Source organism: Chiloscyllium punctatum, chromosome 19 (assembly GCF_047496795.1).
Source record: "Chiloscyllium punctatum isolate Juve2018m chromosome 19, sChiPun1.3, whole genome shotgun sequence".
Classification (NCBI taxonomy): Eukaryota; Metazoa; Chordata; class Chondrichthyes; order Orectolobiformes; family Hemiscylliidae; genus Chiloscyllium; species Chiloscyllium punctatum.
This window is the reverse complement of record NC_092757.1, coordinates 58510050-58528814: the sequence shown is the minus strand read 5'-3', so window position 1 is coordinate 58528814 and position 18765 is coordinate 58510050. Positions and strand designations below refer to the sequence as shown.

The 18765-nt window shown below is 40.6% G+C and overlaps 1 protein-coding gene across 10 annotated transcripts in view; it reads left to right on the top strand.

The window, feature by feature from the left end:
* LOC140491374 (septin-4-like) overlaps nt 1-18765 on the top strand; it is a 135870-nt gene that overhangs the window by 45878 nt on the left and 71227 nt on the right. For 4 of the 10 annotated variants that reach the window (XM_072589465.1, XM_072589464.1, XM_072589466.1 and 1 more), the window contains exons 2-3: nt 7267-7425; nt 9680-10015. The exons of 2 other annotated variants lie outside the window; for them this stretch is intronic. In XM_072589465.1, coding sequence (XP_072445566.1) covers nt 7267-7425; nt 9680-10015 — 495 coding nt within the window. Of the gene's footprint in view, nt 1-4230; nt 4608-7266; nt 7426-9679; nt 10016-18765 lie in introns of those variants that run through there. 4 more of the 10 variants (XM_072589469.1, XM_072589468.1, XM_072589467.1 and 1 more) reach the window with 2 other exon arrangements.

Sequence of the window (18765 nt, the reverse complement as noted above, 5' to 3'; positions counted from 1 at the left end):
ATGACTAATGCAGCTAACACTACGGTTAATACTACACTTTCTCTCATGTATGACATTGGTCCCTAAAGGATCACATAATGGTGTTATTAGATCAGTCCTTCTCATTGCACAACACCATAGAACATTTGAAAGAAGGAGTTTTATAGGGACTACTGGCAAATCTATTGTGCTTGTTGTGTGGTCTTCAGCAGACACACAGCATCCTTGTGTGCAGACAAAGCCATGAGCCATCACTGGATCCCTGTAAGCTCAGGGATAATAAATAAGTGGCTCAATAGTGAGACTATTTATCCAGTGGCAAGTTTTCCTTGTGATGTTGCCAATTCCTGCTATTGATGATGAATAGGGTCAGTTTTCCCACTGGCCACATATAACCCCATGCTTCCATGATTTTCCCAGACCAATCACCAATAAGGCCACTTAGCAGGGACCATTAAATCCCAACCATAATGTTCTGCTAAATTAACCAGTATGTCTGTGGCATAAAGAAGGCCTGAGATCACTGGACGATAACTATTGTTACAACTGGAAATTTCTTGAGATTGCTAGTTGCTTTGCTCTTTCTTTTGTTGCAAGCCATGATTCCGAAGGTGACACTCTTGCCTCTGAATTTCAAGGTACTGTGTTCAAATCCCACTCCAGGACTGCACCACAGAAATCAGGCTGACCGTACTGAAGGAGTGCCACATTGTTAGATGTGCTGTCATTCTGATGAGGTTAAACTGAGTCCCCATCTTCTCTCTCAAACAGATGTAAAAAATCCTAAGCAATTCTTGAAAGAAGATCAGGTGAGTTTTCTGTTAGTCTGGTCAATCCTCTGATTTTAACTGCTCAAGGAAAGGTCGAACCAGGTTTTAGCAGTTGGCTGACTAATTAACTACTTTATATTCCCAGTTCACATTGTAACTGTAACGAACTTTACAGATCCTTAACTTGGTTATATAGCATGAATTCTTTATCAGTAAATCGGTAATGAAAACATCTGGCAGCAAGTCAATCTTTCTTTTTGTGGAGAGGATATACCTGGACAATGGTCTACTTTGACTGTTGGTGTTATAGCTGCAGTAGAAAAGCTTGCCTGAGGAGTCGGCTAGCTCAAGTGTGCAGTACTACATACTGTGAGGCTTTATAGCCTGAGATGTGTCTGCTTCTTGATTACCATTTGGAGGAACTGAATTGGCCAGAGTCTGATAACTATGATGTTGGAGAAGTCAGGAAGAGAACAAGTCACATTACCTGTGTGACACTGCTTGCTGAAGACACTTGTACGATTTACAACCCTGTCCTATTCTCCAGTTCTGGGCTGCACCTTTAGTTGAAGTTGCTTATGTTGATGGAACATGAGCATCCACAGCCACTCTCAAATCGCAAAAGCACTACTGAGCCCTGCACTGATTTTGTAATGGTAGGATGATTTTGATTTTCCACTGCATCATGGTAAATTCTTTATTGGTGCCTCAATTGAAAATGTATAAGTTTCTGTTCCTGGCCCGGTCTTTTACTCACCCCATTGAATCTGATTGGTATTCTGTCTCTATGGTGGTGGTGGAATAAGAAATATGTTAAGTGTGAAGTTACATAATGTAATGGAATGCACCTCTACTAAAGACTGATGGAGCCCATGCTTTCTCAGTTTTAAGCTGTTCAATTGGTGTTGAATTATGTAGAATAAAGGGGTTTCTTTTCCATAAAGACATTCCTCTCTCTTCAGTAGAAATTGTCAATCATCACTCTTTCCAATGAATTGCAGCTGAATATATCATTAAGAGGCTGATTGAAATAAGGGAAAGCTATTTAATCCTATGTCTTGGTTCTTCACACTTCTGACCAAGGTTAGTCTGGTCATAGAGTCATAGAGATGTGCAGCACAGAAACAGACTCTTCAGTCCAACTCGTCCATGCCGACCAGATATTCTAACCTAATGTAGTCCCACTTGCCAGCACCTAGTCCATATCCCTCCAAGCCCTTCCTATTCATATACCCATCCAGATACCTTTTAAATGCTGCAATTTTACTAGTCCTCACCACTTCCTCTGGCAGCTCATTCCATACATGTACCACCCTCTGTGTGAAAATGTTGCCCCTTAGGTGTCTCTTCTATCTCACCCCTCTCTCTCATCTTAAATCTTTGCCCTCTAGTTCTGGACTCCCCCACCCCAGGGAAAAGAATAAGTCTATTTATCCTATCCATGCCCCTCATGATTTTGTAAACCTCTATAAGGTTACCCCTCAGCCTCCGATGCTCCAGGGAAATCAACCCTAGTCTATTCAACCTCCCCCTGTAGATCAAATCCTCCAACCCTGGCTGCATCCTTGTAAATCTTTTCTGACCCTCAAGTTCACAAAATCCTTTCGATAGGAAGGTGACCAGAATTGCACACAATATTCCAACAGTGGCCTAAGCAAGGTCCTGTACAGCCACAACATGACCTCCCAACTCCTGTACGTAATACTCTGATCAATAAAGAAAAGCATACCAAATGCCTCCTTCACTATCCTATCTACCTGTGACTCCACTTTCATGGAGCTGTGAACCTGCCATTCAGTGTATAAGTTCTGCTAAGATCTTCTTTCCCAGAATGCAACACCTCACATTTTACCTAAATTAAACTCCATCTGCCACTTCTCAGCCCATTGGCCCATCTGATCAAGATCCCATTGTAATCTGAGATAACCTTCTTCGCTGTCCACTACACCTCCAATTTTGTTGATCCTTGTGACACTCCACTGGTCACAGACCTCCAATTTGAAAAAAATCCCTCCACTACCATCCTCTATTTTCTACTTTTGAGCCAGTTCTGTATCCAAATGGCTCGTTCTCCCTGTATTCCATAAGATCTAACCTTGCCAATCAGTCCCCCAAGGGGAACCTTGTCAAATGCCTTACTGAAGTCCATATAGATCACATCTACCGCTTTGCCCTCATCAATCCTCTGTTACTTCTTCAAAACACTCAATCAAGTTCGTGAGACATGATTTCTCACACACAAAGCCATGTTGACTATCCCTAGTCAGTCCTTGTCTTTCCAAATACGTCTACATCCTGTCCCTCAGGATTCCCTCCAATAACTTGCCCACCACCGACATCAGGCCCACTGGTCTATAGTTCCCTGGCTTGTCCTTACCACCCTTCTTAAGCCACCAGTCTGGCTGTTTATATTTTTTTCAGGAATTGATCAGTCCAATTAGTGCTGAGTATTGTTGAGCTGCACTTGGAGATTCAAATTCTCCATGATCAGGGATGATCTGTGCCTTGCCTTCTCAAATAGTGTACCTCTTGCAAAATGGTGTTTGATACGGAGTACAGGGCAGTTTTAAGAATTATCAGAAGTTGATTTTTGGGCTAGCCCCCACAGGGTAATGTTAGTGCTTTGTCATGCAGTTGATGTTTTAGATTCCCATATCTATAATTATGGGGAATATGGTTCTTTAAATCATCACCTTTTGGAATCTGATCATTGTGTTGTGTTGATTTTCAGTGTTTCTTGATTTTATTGTAATCAGACACTTTCCAACCTCTCTCTCTGGAATTTTTTACAATGAGGCATGTAGCTGTACAAGACGTTATTAGTTCTCTTCATTCAAGGGGTCATCTGGATTTCGAAGGGACGTGTTTCTTGTCTATGCATTTTGACAACTGGCCTGTTGAGCCTTATATAATTTCATGTTATGAAAAGATTGGATTCAAATATTCTCAGTTAGCAACCCTCATTACTTTGAGATGGATTGCATCACAATGAACCTAACTGTGCCGGGAGTAATGCAGGTGTTTATGGTATACGAGATACATCATTTATCATTCGTGATTTGGAAGTACCGCTGTTGGACTGGGGTGTGCAATGTTAAAAATCTTAACACTGCTCCTTCATTAGGCAGTGGAACTAACTGATGAAGGAGCAACACCCCGAGAGCTAGTGCTTCCAATTAAACCTGTTGGACAATAACCTCATGTTGAGATTTTTAACATTTTATCAATCAACTAACTAAAGTGAAATTTATCAGTTTCGGGGCACTGTTGTAGCTTGGTAGTAGTATCCCTAACACTGAACTGAGAGTCCTGGGTTCAAGTCCCCCAGCTCCAAAGGTATGTAATAACATGTCTGAACAGGTTGATTAGAAGAATAAATTAAATAAAACAAGAGATTTATCAGTTTTTAATTTAAGTTTCATTTGCAGGTTAATTCCTGTTTAGTTTTCATTGGTTCCAAGTCTTCTGAAAGCAGTAGTTACAAAGAGTGACATGTTCTTAATTTCTTCATTTGGGAGTCATTTTGGTTATTTTGGTTTACTGTTTGCCTATGTATATTCTAACATTACCCAGTTATTTTGTGAGTTCCTACGCCTGATGGTTTGTGTCCTAATTCAAGTGGCCCATGAAAATGAAGAGTACAGGACGTTACAAACAGGATTGTCAAAATGAACATTGTCCTGATTTGATTAGTTGTAGCCTGGGGGTTCAGAATCGATACAGATGAAGGACATTCAGTCCTCTTTGTGGTGGCAGTTAAATATGACAGACTCCCCAGACAGTATCAATTCAATCCTCCCATCTAGATTTTAAGAAGGGCAGCTGATGGAACATTCTTTGGGATGGCAAGACCTATTGGTGAGATAGAAGAGATCTTACTTGGACATTTTATTATAGCATTTGAGTTGGCATGCAGAATGTACATAAAGAATCATGTCATTATATGTATGTGCAGCTATGGGCTTTTTGTTTATGGAGAAATTGAGTATCTATAGATTTTACTGTGTGGATGTGCATTGTTTACCAGGTTTATGTAGGTAATTACATATTGGGAATGTCTCAGGATAAATGTCAATATGCTTATTTAGTTTAGAGATGTATGTATACGATATACCTAAAACACAATCTAAATATATCAATGTCTGCTCCAATTGTGTTCATTTAGTGTAGCGTGTACGTGTAGCTCTCATGTCAAATGTGTTACTTAATGTTTACCTAGAGATATGGATGCACATGGTATAACTATAAATATCTGGAAGAACAAAAGAGAGATAAAAAGGAAAGGCAAACACTACAGAGAATGTATATATGCAATAGAAACAGAAATTGCAAGAAATGTCCAGTTGAGCAGACAGTACCCACGGAGAGAGAAGCTGAAAATGTGTTGCTGGAAAAGCACAGCAGGTCAGGCAGCATCCAAGGAACAGGAGAAACAACGTTTAGGGCATGAGCCCTTCAGGAGAGAAAGTGAGTTCTAGCCCAATGTCTGGAACGCACTACAGATATATTTGGTTTTAAGAAGGTTCAGATACAGGGGATGGATGGAAAGAACGAAAGGGAGGAACTGTGATGGTGACAGCCTTGGAGAGTTTAAATGAACAGCAGAATCATTACAACACTCATGTGAAAGATTAAGAGCTGTGGTTGTGATTTAAAATTATTGAAAATGATACTGAGTCTGTAAGGTTGTAAAGTGCCTAATGAAGTCCTTTGCCTGAGCTTCATGGGAACAAAATTAGAGATCAAGGATTTTATTAAAAAAAGGAAAGTTGATTGTTTCCAATCCTTGGCATAGCCTTTGGAGGGATTGGAAGCTATTTAAGCACACAAAAGACATATTCTAGAATGGTTCTGGGGATGAAAGACTACAGTTCTGTGAATAGCCTTGTGAAACTAGTACTGTTTTCATTAAGGCTGACAAGACTAAGGGATGATTTGTTGGGAAGGAGTTTAAAATCATTAGTACAGCAAATTAGAAGAAGCTGTTTCCAATAGCAGAAGTGTTGCTAATCAGACAGCACAGATTTGGCAAAATGAGGAAAAGTGTTGTTAGGCAATGACTGGACAAGTTTTGGATTACCCTGCCTGATAGTGTTGTGGATATTGAATCAATGAGAGCTTTGAAAGAGAAGTGGATAAATAACAGAAGGAGAAATACTTGCAGGGACTTGGGGAAAGAGTGGGGAAGTGAGTCTTGAATAATTGTTTTTTGAAATAGTCAGCTAGACACAACAGCCAGTTATCACCTTTTGTTCAGTACTATTCTATGATTCCATGTGGCATACCAAGAGCTGGGTTGCAGGAAATTAAGAGGAACACAGAAACTGCTTGAATGCATTTAAAACAGGAATTGGAAAGCAAAACAGATTTTTGTTTATATGTTTGTTCATGGAATGCAGGCATCACTAACTTGTCCAATATTTATTGTTCATCCCCAATTGCCAAGAGGGTAATTAAGAATCAACCACATTGCTATTGGTCTGGACTCCAGACCAGACCAGGTAAGGATGGTAGTTTTCTTCCCTAACATAGGGAAAAAGAAGGTAAAATTAAGACAAACGAGGGCATGTTTGAAAAAAAATAGGAGAAAGAGGATAACTAAGGAAAGAATTGGTCTGATTAGAGGCTAGAAATGGAATTCGTACGGAGATGGAAGATGTGAATACCTTCTTAATTATACTGTAAATTTAATCTTCACAAAAGCAAACTCTGTAGAATTGCATGCTTATGTTTCAGTTAGACAATATTTTGCCAAAACCAAAGTAAATCTAAATATAATTCATCAAATTAGGTTTATGCCTGGGATCTGACTTGCCCAGCAATAACATCTGCTAGAATCATAACAGACCATGTGTTTATCAAGACATAAAATGGAAGAGTTGAAAAGTTGTAGTAGAACTGTTTAAATTGGTTATGCGACAGTCAAAGATTTGCTTCCAGATCATTTCCCTGCCTCACTGTTATACACACTCATACCCTGAGCAGCTGAACTTTATCTGGCATAAATGATTAGATTACTTAGTGTGGAAACAGGCCCTTCGGCCCAACAAGTCCACACCGACCCGCCGAAGTGCAACCCACCCATACCCCAACATTTACCCTTAGCTAACACTATGGGCAATTTAGCATGGCCAATTCACCTGACCGGCACATTTTTGGACTGTGGGAGGAAACCGGAGCACCAGGAGGAAACCCACGCAGACACGGGGAGAATGTGCAAACTCCACACAGTCAGTCGCCTGAGGCGGGAATTGAACCCAGGTCTCTGGCGCTGTGAGGCAGCAGTGCTAACCACTGTGCCACCGTGCCGTATGAATTGTTTAGAACTTGAATTGGTGCTAATTCATTTTGCTGCAACTGTTAAATATTTTGCTTCTATTATTTTTAATCAGATCACGTTTCATTTTTCTCTTTTTGCATAAACCTTTCCTTTGGCATGTTCCTTTCTCTTTGTTTTCCCTTTTCTCCACTCACTCTGTCCCATTTGTTTACTCTGCCATTCCCTCCTTGTATTGAGATGGCACAATGTGACTTGCCTCAGGGCAAATCTGAAGATGATGAGCACTCTGTGCATTACCATGCAGAGGATCCCAGCTACAATGAGGTATTTCAACCTCAAAGTGACCACAGTGCCAGGAGGGCAAGTTTCACACAGTGCCATGTGGATCAGAAGCAGGTAACAATTACGCAGACTGCATTGTTAGTAGTTTTTTTGCTTAGAAATTAGTCAGTGTTTCTTTCAGTCTCTTCATGTACCTTTGGTAATAGTGGTACTCAATCTATGCTTCTTGATAATTACCAGTTAGTAATGACAATTATCCAGAAATAATGCTTCCTCAATTTCCTATTAATATATTGCAATCTCTATTCCACAACAATTTGAAATAATTTGATGCTGTATTAATGATTTCCTCATTCACTTGAGGTTTGTCAGGTAGTAGCATCTCTATGTTTGCTATCAGATAGTAAAACTTCCTCGTTGTTTATCAGAAGATGATCACCTCATTGTTAACTGCATAATATCTTCCATTTTATATACATCTATCCTTCCTTCATAATTGTAGCCTGGAGAATATGCTTATATTCTAATCATTTTTACATGAAAAGAATTCAGTGTTAGAATTTTAATTCTTTATTATCATTTCTTTGCTACAGAGACTGAGAGAGTTTTCCCCGGTAACAACAGTAAAATTCTGGATGCTGCATATTTACTGAATATGTAGGAGGCTAATTTCAGACAAGTTCCAATCTCTAACCCTTCATTCTGTCAGCCTCCCTCAGCTATTCTACATGAGGCTGACAAGCTCATTCTCAATGTACCTTTTCTGAGGGCTGAAATCTGAATTCTGGATTATATCTGGAGTTTGCGTTTGTCACTGGAAGTCTGAGATTTGTCGATACTGGAGTTGACCCAAGCAATTTTTGTTTTAGGGTATACCTGAGTTATGACTCTAGTTTCAAAAAGTCATTACAAAGATCATTCTGATATGTTGTCAATTTAAGATGATAAATAAGCAGTTTTGTCGCCCCATTAGGTCTTTTTTCTTTCTGTAAGTTGGCCTTTGATACTTCAGTCAAGAGGAGTTTTTTGTATTCACTCAACAATGCATTTTGACAGGCAATCGAGCTGCTGGCACAGAGTCAAAAGGGCAAATGGCTTCCTTCTGTCCTGTAGGTTATTGATTTAATTGGCAAGGAAACACATTTCCTTAGATATTAGTAAAATCAGGGCCACACAACTGTCCTCGCGTGGCATGATACACTTTCTCATCAGGTAATTATTGAGCAAGACAATTCGGTTCATCTTAGTCATTCTGCAGGGATGAACTAACATCCCCTTTGCACCATCCTGTTGATTTCTGCAGGAATCCAGAGGTTACAGTGAAGTCCCACCTTCTCAAACTATCCCCTCACCTGAGGTGAGGTGAATCTCAGATTAAATCCAGCACTAGTCGCCGCTCTCTGATTACAGCACAGCTCTATAATTCTCTGGGACTATAGTGACTTTGTCTTAGTATTCATTGATTGTTATTTATATACATAAGGATTTCATAATATCCAGCATTGAAAGCAGTTAGAAGCAGGAACCCTCTCCAATTTTCCTTGCCTTAGTTGAGATCAATTGTCAGACTCTCAACTGCTATCCAAGATCAGTTAATTCAGCACAAGTTGGTAATCAAGAAAGTAATGATAATTATATAAGTGTATGTGGACTATTGTTTCACCATGTAGTGTGATAATGGCTAAATCCACTTAAGGGACTGTTTAAGTGATTTAGTATTAGGACACTGTCTCAAATGGAATACCTGAGTTCATGTCCCACCTGTTTCAGAGGGGCGTAAATTACATTTCTGAACAGGTAGTTTAAAAAAATATTTAGGACAACCTCAAAATTGATTTTTATCACAAAGTCTCATTATATATTAGAAGCATGAAAACGAATGTGTCCATCTTTCGAGTTTTCAGAAGCTGATTTGCATCATGATACATGCTTTCAATATGTTATGAACCTCTGCCTTGCATTTTATTCATGAAGAAAATTCTCAACTGTAACAGAATAATAAGCAGCCAGCTGTGACTTTTGTTCCTGAAGCTGAGTGTCTTGTGTGTTTTATCATTTTAGTATAAGTGCTCTGATACTGAGGGATAGATGTGATTGTTTAACATTAATTGAATTTCACAGCCAATCACAAATTTAGTTGAAATTAAATCAAGCTGTGTCTTCTGAAATGAACACATTTACTTCTCATAGTGCATTTATTCATGATTTTGTTCTGATTAACCTTTTTTGATTTCTTTCCCCCATCTTTTCCAATATGTGTTCTCTCCCTTTCATTTCTTGCTATCTATCAAACTATCTTTCTGGAATGTTCTGTAAACACTGGTATTCTTATAACCCCTCCCATGTTTGCTTCCATTTTCCCTGCTAGCTTGCTCATTTTCTGAAGGAAGACTCAGATGATTCTGAAGTAGAATGGATAATGAAAGAGACTACCAGTGAGAGATATCCTTTACCTACCTGCCAGGAGAATTCTGCAGCAAGTGTAATGGACCATGAAAATCTAGTCAGCATAACGGCACTGGGAATACCAGACCGCATGAGTCCAGTGGAAACATCAAATGTAGAGAAAGAGCAGCATTGGAAGCAGACACTCAAAGGGCAGCAGGGTGATAGTCTTCTTGTGGCTATCGAGTCAATGTCAGTTAACGGCGTGCCCAGGGCAAGAAGTCCATGGGGAAAACTGGACCCCTACGATTCATCTGAGGTAACATTAGAAGAATTAGAAGTTAAATCATGGATGAATAAAGTTATCTATAGGAGAAATAGAGTCAACATTTCTGTGTTAATTAAACATTAGTTTCTGTGCAAAGAGAAATTATTGCCAGATGTGCTGACTAGGTCCAGAATTTCCTGTTTTTATTTCAGATTTCCAAATTCCGCAGGTTTTTTTCCTTTTGCCTCTGGCCAATCATTATCTTGGCATTCACGCCAAGCATCTTGAGTGTGTTTCTTAGAATTCCTGCAGCATCAAAGCAGGCCATTTGGCCCATCAAGTCCATACCGACCCTCTGAAAAGTATCCTATCCAAGACCCACTTCATCCCTGTAACCCTGCACTTCCCATGGCTAATCCACCTAGCCTGCACATCCCTGGACACTGGGCAATTTAGCAGGGCCAATCCATCTGACTTGCACATCTTTGGATTGTGGGGGGGAACTGGAGCACTCGGAGGAAACCCACCCAGACACTGAGTGAATGTGCAAACAGACAGTTGCCTGAGGATGGAATTAACCCCAGGTCCCTGGCACTGTGAGGCAGCAGTGCTAAACACTGAGCCACCATGCCTGTTTATTGTGTATAAATCTATATTCTAATGGAAGCATTTAGATTAATACCCAAGTTCTTGTATCACAATATGTATTAAATGAAAACATCATGAATTTAAACATTTTGGTCTGTGGCTCTTGAAGTCAAAGAAATTTGGGCACCATCACCAAGCAGATTTTATGTTACTTGTTACAGCAGTAATTGTGACTAAACTGAGAGGATTGCATCCTGTTTTGATCAAAACATTTCTCTACAGAGGAGTAACATGACAAGAAACTTAATTTTTTGGAAACATTAATTTCAATTTTGCCAATACATTAACCTTCAAGAGAGATGGTATGAAAATGTGGAAGTTCTGCTCTTATATAATAAGTGCACTATTAAGGTTTGGGCGTTGAGGTAAAAATTTGAAGCAAAATATATGAATCTTAATTCTGCAGCTATCCATGGGATAGCCAACTTCACAGGGCGAAAGACTGATTAAAAACCAAAGTTGAAAAGTGTGGCATTGGAAAAGCACAGTGGGTCAGGCAGCACCTGAGGAGCAGGAGAATCGATGTTTCAAGCATAAGCCCTTCGTCTGGAATGTGGGCAGGGTGGAAGTGGGGAAGGGGGCTGAGAGATAAATAGCAGGGTTTGGCTAGCGCTGGGCGAAGGTAGCTGAGAAGGCAATAGGCCGACTGTGATGGTTCAGATAGGTGGGAAGGAAGATGAACAGGTAGGACAGGTCAAGAGGGTGGTGCCGAGTTGGAGGGTTGGATCTGGGTTGAGGTGGATAGAGGGGAGATGAGGATACTGGTGAAGTCGATGTTGATACCGTTGAAGGATCCCAAGGTTCTTCCTTCAGGCGTTGGGTGGCTTGAACTCGGTGGTAGAGGATATCCTTGGCAAAGTGGAGGGGGAATTGAAGTGGTTGGCCACAGGGCGGTGGGGTTTTTTGGTGCCTGAGTCCTGGAGATGTTCTGTAAAATGTTCTGCAAGTTGGCGTACGGTCTCCCCATGTCTCCAAATAGAAACAGAGATGTATAGCATGGAAATAGACCCTTCAGTCCAACTCATCCATGTTGACCAGATATCCTAAATTAATCTAGTCCCGTTTGTCAACATTTGGCCCATATCCTTCTAAATCCTTCTTCTTCATATACTCACCAGATGCCTTTTAAATGTTGTAATTCTACCAGTCTCTACCACTTCCTCTAGCAGCTCATTTCATACACGCACCACCCTCTTGTGTGAAAAAGCTGCCCTTCAGTCCCTTTTATATCTTTCTCCTCTCATCCTAAACCTATGCCCTCTGGTTCTGGACTCCCACACATCAGGGAAAAGACTTTTTCTATTTATCCTATCCATGCCCCTCATGATCTTATAAACCTCTATAAGGTCACCCCTCAGCCTCCGACGCTGCAGGGAAAACAGCCCCAGCCTGTTCAGCCTCTCCCTGTAGCTCAAATCCTCTAATCCTGGCAACATCCTTAAATCTTTTCTGAACCCTTTCAAGTTTCACAACATACTTCCAATAAGAAGGAGACCAGAATTGCATGCAATATTCCAAAAGTGGCCTAACCATTGTCCTGTACAGCCGCAACATGACCTCCCAACTCCTATACTCAATACTCTGACTAATAAAGGCTGATAATCAATTGACCAGGAACTGGCTGCATTGACTGTTTCAGAAGTGGCAATTATTACAGCTTGTGCATTTATTTTGTACCTTTTTAGATATGGAAAGCTTTTGCTTTTATTGCTTTTAGTTGTAAACTGTTACCAGAGAGTAAAAACGAGTTAGCTAATAACCAAAGGCGGATTTGAAAATTTTAACTGTGCTGGTACTTTAAACCAGAACAGCTGCCTGGACTTTGAGATACTGTTCTAGGTATCTCAGGGTATGGGTGGCTGCATGTGCATTGTCCTTGACTTTGCTCGCTCTTTAGTGGGCTTAGGGAGAAAACAGGGCTTACAGAGACAACACTGCAGATTCATTCAGTCTGTGCTGTGGAGTCGTGTGAAAGAGAAGCATGTGGGGCTCCAAAAATGATGGGGCGTCTTTTGAAGAAACAATATTTGATGACCGGCCTTGCTGAGGAAAGGCGTTTAAAGTAATTGTCTGAGGAGAAGTGTTTGGTATACAGTCAGTGGAAATGTTGTTAAGATTTTGAAGTTTAAATGACAGGAGAGAGTGTAGAACTGGAGGAAAAACATATCAGGGGCATAATAATTAAGAATGAGTCATCTACAATTCCAACAGAGGTGTTGAAATTTTAATTACTTCCAACCCATCAAAGAATTAAAACAAACAAAATAGTCTCTTTTTTTTGGAATGAGCTGTGAACTGAACTAGAGGCAAAGTACTAGACGGTCTTTGAATTGTAATGATGTTTATAAACTGTACCATGCTTGGATAATTTCAACTGTGTTTAAAGATCTTTGAATCTGTCACAGAGGAATAGAGATTTTTTTTTACATGTTTACCTTCATTTCTGTTGTTAATAACCTTTTTTATTTTTTTTTGTTAAAACAAAGACAGCAACGTTGTGTAATTGTTTTAGTAACCAATCACCTGTTCAAAAAAAAATCTCTCCAGCCAATTTCTGTTGCAACTCTGACTGACTGGTCCATTATTAACATCAATTGGACATTCTCCCCCCTCCCCCCCCCCCCCCCCCCCCCCCCACCCCCCATAACAAGTGGGTGCACAAGATTATAATTTAAAGAAAGGAATTAGAGCCAGATCAGAGTAAATTCAAACAACAATATTTGGGTTATCTCTGGATACGGCTGGCCTGTATCCTTTGGCGTTGAGAAGAATGGAATGATCATCTTACAGAGGATTCTGAAGGGGACTGGACAGAGAATGCTGAATGGATGCTTCTGTCTATGGAAGACAGTAGAACTAAGGGACTTTATTTTTAAAAAGTGCTTTTCCATTTAGGTTCTGCTCTCAGAAGTCATGATTGGGTCAGGCAGGGTGGTATTAAATATATTTGAGGTAGATGTAGATAGATTATTGAATAATAAGTGAATTATCAGAGAATGTTGGGTTGGGAGCACTATCAAATCAGCCATGATCTTGGAGAAGAGAAGACTAGACTCATGGTGATGGGTTTGCCCAGTTAGTTCATAAAGGAAGAGAATTTTTTTATCTTGGAGAGCTTGAGTCTGTAGAATCCTTTACTGCAGAGGGGTCTTCAGGCTGGTTCATTGAGTACATTCAAGGTTGAGGTGCATAAATGTTCACTCAGAGAATCAAGGGTTATTGGGGAAAAGGCAGGAAATTGAAGTTGAAGATTAGCAGGAATGGCAGTGCAGACTCGATGGACCAAATTGCCTACTTCTGCTTCTATGTCTTAAAGTCTCATGGAATAGTGTATATCCCTGCTCCGAAGACAGAAAGTTGTATATTTGCTCACCATTAAGTTCAAAGAAGACTGCTCATAAAGTTTTAATGAGCTTTTGAACATTAATTTCCCCCCATCCAGCTAAGGCTTTGAGTTTGACAGCATCTAAGAATAGATCTGTTGAGTCTAGGAGTGTGAGTTTGTTGGGTAGACTGAGTAATCAGATTGAAGAAATTTTACAAACCCGGTACATGGATAGAAAAATTTTAGACTGACTTCAGTCAAATGCAGGAAAACAGGGCTAGTTCAGTTTAGGAAACCTGGTCATTCATGGATGAGATAGGCCGCAGGATTTGTTTCCATGCAGAATGACTCTATGATCTCTAAATAAGGCTGTTCAACTCCTATGGTTGTCCAACATTCCTTTGTTGACAAGGATGTGTAATAGGTTATCAAACACACCTCTCTATTGAGGTGTCTGAGTCTTTTCTCTTTGCTTGCTCATTCTAGACTGCTGGCTTCTCTTTTACACATCAACTAGGCAGAAGTGGGTACTGCAGATGTTGGAGATTAGAGAGTGGCAAAAGCCAACAACCACTCTCCCCTTCTGGCACCTTTCCCTGCCACCGCAGGAATCGCAAAACCTGCACCCACACCTCCACCCCTCACCTCCGTCCAAGGTCCTAGAGGAACCTTCCACATCCATTAAAGTTTCACCTGCACTTCTGCACATGTCATTTATTATATCCGTTGCTCCCAATGTGGTCTCCTCTACTTTGGAAAGACTGGATGCCTTCTCACACAGCACTTCAGAGAACATCTCCAGGACACCCGCACCAATCAACCCCACCGCCCCATGGCTGAAAATTTCAACTCCGCCTACCACTCTGCCGAGGACATGCAGGAAGAACACCTCGTCTTCAGCCCCTTGGCATCTAATGTGGACTTCACCAGTTTTCTCATTTCCCCTCCCCCCCACCTTACCCCAGTTCCAACCTTCCAGCCCAGCACCATCCTCATGACTGTCCCACCTGTCAATCTTCCTTCCCATCTAGCCGCTCCACCCTCCTATCACCTTCACCCTCCCATCACCTTCACCCTAACTCCATCCACCTATTGTACTCTCAGCTACCTTCTCCCCACTCTCCCCCCCCCCCCCCCCCCCCCCCACCCCCAAGGCTCCCAGCCTCATTCCTGATGAAGGGCTTTTGCCCGAAATGTCGATTTTTTTTTTTTTCTCTCTGCTCCTCGAATGCTGCCTGACCAACTATGCTTTTCCAGCACCACTCTCTTTTTTACATGTCAGTCATATAAATGGTGGTGGCATGGATCACCAGCATCTTACTATACCACATCTCCCACATGTTTCTCTCTTCTTTTTTGGTCTATTTTATTTCTGTTGTTTATTTTTACTCACTTGCTTAATAATGACTACAAACACTATTATCGATATCTCTGTCATCATCAATATCACCTTTTCTTCCAAACTCCCTGAAGTTCCAAATCTCTCAGACTGAGAAGTTCTGGAACTTTGACTGGATGTCCAAATCTGGTTCACTTGAGTTGAATGCGAGCACTAGCATAATGGTATTGAATCCTGTCTGGAATATTTGTACAACTCGGGATATTGTCTGATCTAGTATTGCTGTCCCACAGCCTGTGATAATCAAACTTCGTCTTGCTTGTTGGCTTAAATAAGACCAATGTCGTCTTGTTCCTCCTTCTATGTCACTCAACATCATAAGGTCTTCGTTAATGTGTTTTTCTGATGACTATGGGTTCTGATTTCCTGGTCCTTAACCACACTTTCTGCCCTGGCTTTAAAGTTGATTGTGTTTTTTGTCCTGTGTCTACAGTTATGATTATGTTCTAAACTGGTACATCCACTTTTAATTTCCTCCCCATTAACAATTTTGCAACCAAAATTAGTTCATTTTTGCTTTGCAACTGAGTAGTGGGAGAAGCAATGGGGGAACCTAGTATTATTATTACTGGACCCAGGTAATGTTCTGTGGACCCAAATTCAAATCCCATCATGGCAGATGGTGGTGTTTGAATAAAAAAAAACACATCTGAATATTTGGAAAAGTCCATCTGGTTCACTAATATCTTTTCGGGAAGAAAACTACCACCTTTGCCTTCCATAATCACAACTGTAGACACAGGGCAAAAACACGATCAACTTTAAAACCAGGGTAGAAAGTATGATTAAGGACTAGGACTCCTGACCCACAGCAATGTGGTTGACTCTTAACTGCCCTCTGGGCAAAAAATGTTGTCCTCACCAGCAATGTCTCATCCTGTGAATAAACAACAACCACTAATTTTCAATTTGGATTCTAATATGTAAGTGACCTTGCAATCTTGACTATTCTTTCTGCCTCACCGTTTGACTGAGGATTGCATGGAAAACTTATGCCTGCCTTCAAAGAGAACATCCTGAATCCTCATTCACAAATTGAGATCTATTCTCTGGTACAGTTCTGATGGGAAACTCTTATCGACTTTATTGCCACTTCAGCCCACCTTCAATACTTTTTGATGACAAGTAAATATGTATTTTGTTTGAAATTAAATAAATCCATTGCTCGCCTTTTCCCATGGCTTTGTTTGGAGATCTTGAGATCATTGGTCCTATACGCTGTGTGCCATAAATGTTTGATCCATGTAAGCTGTAAGTCTTTTGAAAAGCCTGGTAATTTTACTGCTTGTTGTGCACTTCATACCTCAATATCCTGCTGCAAGGTTTCTCTTTGCTTTGCCTTTGGTATAGAAATTCTCTGCTCATTCACCAATAAGTCTTCCACCAATGTCAAGTATTGATTTTGCTTAAGGTACCTTTCTCTGGAACATATTTTGAGCATCCTCTCAGACTGAGTTGTCTGACATTTCTTAAAGCCAGATTATTGCGCAGTTAAAATTTATCTACATTTTCCCTCAGTTGGCATGACACCATAGAATAAGACAGCACTTCTATAAGAATTGCTTAATCTATTGTTGCCTCCAAGAACGTATTTGCTGTTATTTGTGTATTACTAACTGGTTTAACTCAGTTGACTGGTCAGCTGGTTTGCAACGCAGAGTGTCACCAACAGCATGAGGTTACCATGAGGGATTCTTCTTCTCGAACCTTTCTCCTTGCCAAAGACATGGTGACACTTGGGTTAAACCCACACCAGTCATCTTTATCCAAAGAGGGAGCAGTACTATAGTTCTCTGGGACTATGGCAAGTTAGCTTTAACCTGAAACATAGCCTATTCTTTAATTGTATCTCACCAGCCTAAAGGAGAAAGTGAGTGCTGCAGAAGCTGGAGATCAGAATTGAAACTGTGGTACTGGAAAAGCACAGCAGGTCAGACAGCATCCAAGGAGCAGGAGAAAAGGTGTTTCAGGCATAAGCCCTTCTTTGAATGTATAGCTTGTTTGAGACTTCTTTCTATGGCAGTAAGTTTTAGCAAAGGCCTGTGGTCTGTCTGATTCTGGAGTTTCAATCTCATGGGATAGTCTCAGAACCTTTCACACACTCAGTTAATTCCCAATGCTTCCATTTCTATGGTTGCGTAGCTCTGTTCAGTCTCTGTCAGAACACTCAAAGTAACATTGAGTGATTATTGTCTTCTGTCAGATTTCACTCGAAGAAAGATTGTTTTCAGTCCTGGCAATTTCTTGATGATTATTATGAATAAGCCTGTATTGTGATCTTCTAAAACATCAATAGAAAGTAACTTCTCTTTAATCATTTCAAAAGCTGCAGTTTGTTGCTGACTCCATTACCATTGCTGGCCTAATTTTGAAAGTTCCTATCACTTGAGTAATACTGGTTAAATTGGGATAAACTTCCTCACTATTCACCAAGATGCATTCTGTATCATATATTTATGCTTCTGTGCTGGAAATTGTTGGCTTTTATCTTCCTTGGGCCCACCATGATGGCTTGCTCTTGGGTTATGACTCCTAGAAATATAACCAGCATTCTAGAAAATTGGGATTTCTCCTTTAGTGTGGTCATTAATTAGGCCAGTGTTTTGAATTGCTTTGCTGGCCTTTGATTGTATTTCTTCTTGATTTTACTATGCACTAAGGTATCATCCATATGGCAAATGCTTTGAGATTGGACTGGGCCACTGTATTCTTTTCCAGTCCCACTCCTCCGCTGGTCAAAACAAATTTTGCGTTTAACCAGGTTAGTGATGCAACAAATTATGTAGGCTTCTGACTCTGCCAGGTCCAGTATTCAGAACAAATGGGCGAGATTTTCAATGAATAACAAACAACAAGATCATTGGTAAAGTAAACATGATTAAAGAAGCAGAGATTATGGACTGATTGGATTGGTGAACGCGTCTACCTTTCTAAGAAACTAATACACCACACACCCCAGTCTGATGAAAAACGAATAGAAGAAAACTCCAGAGAGCATGAATTTCAAAGCACTTAGCGAAGTCAGAGATAAACTGATGAAAAGAAGATCAATCACAGTGTCCCAAGTGTTGTTCTGATCCCAAAGTTATTCTGTACACCCAAGTGGACCTTCCTAGAATAATTGTCCAACTCTGAGGAAATAGCCCAGGAAATGTAAAGTTCTGATGGACTCTGCATCTGGAACCCTCCATGAAATCTCCTTGAATTTGAATTCTGCGGGTTCTGACAGACCAAAGCTTAATTGTTACCCGCGTATAGTTAGAGGTTTAAAGTCAACTCTAATTACAGGTAACAATTACGCCTGAACCATTGACCTGCCAACTATATTGCCTACCCCAAACGGTCCCTGATAACTAACCTCACCCACCATCCACATCCAAACTAATTCCACCTCACTGGTACCACCCTCCCGACCTGACTCCAAACCTC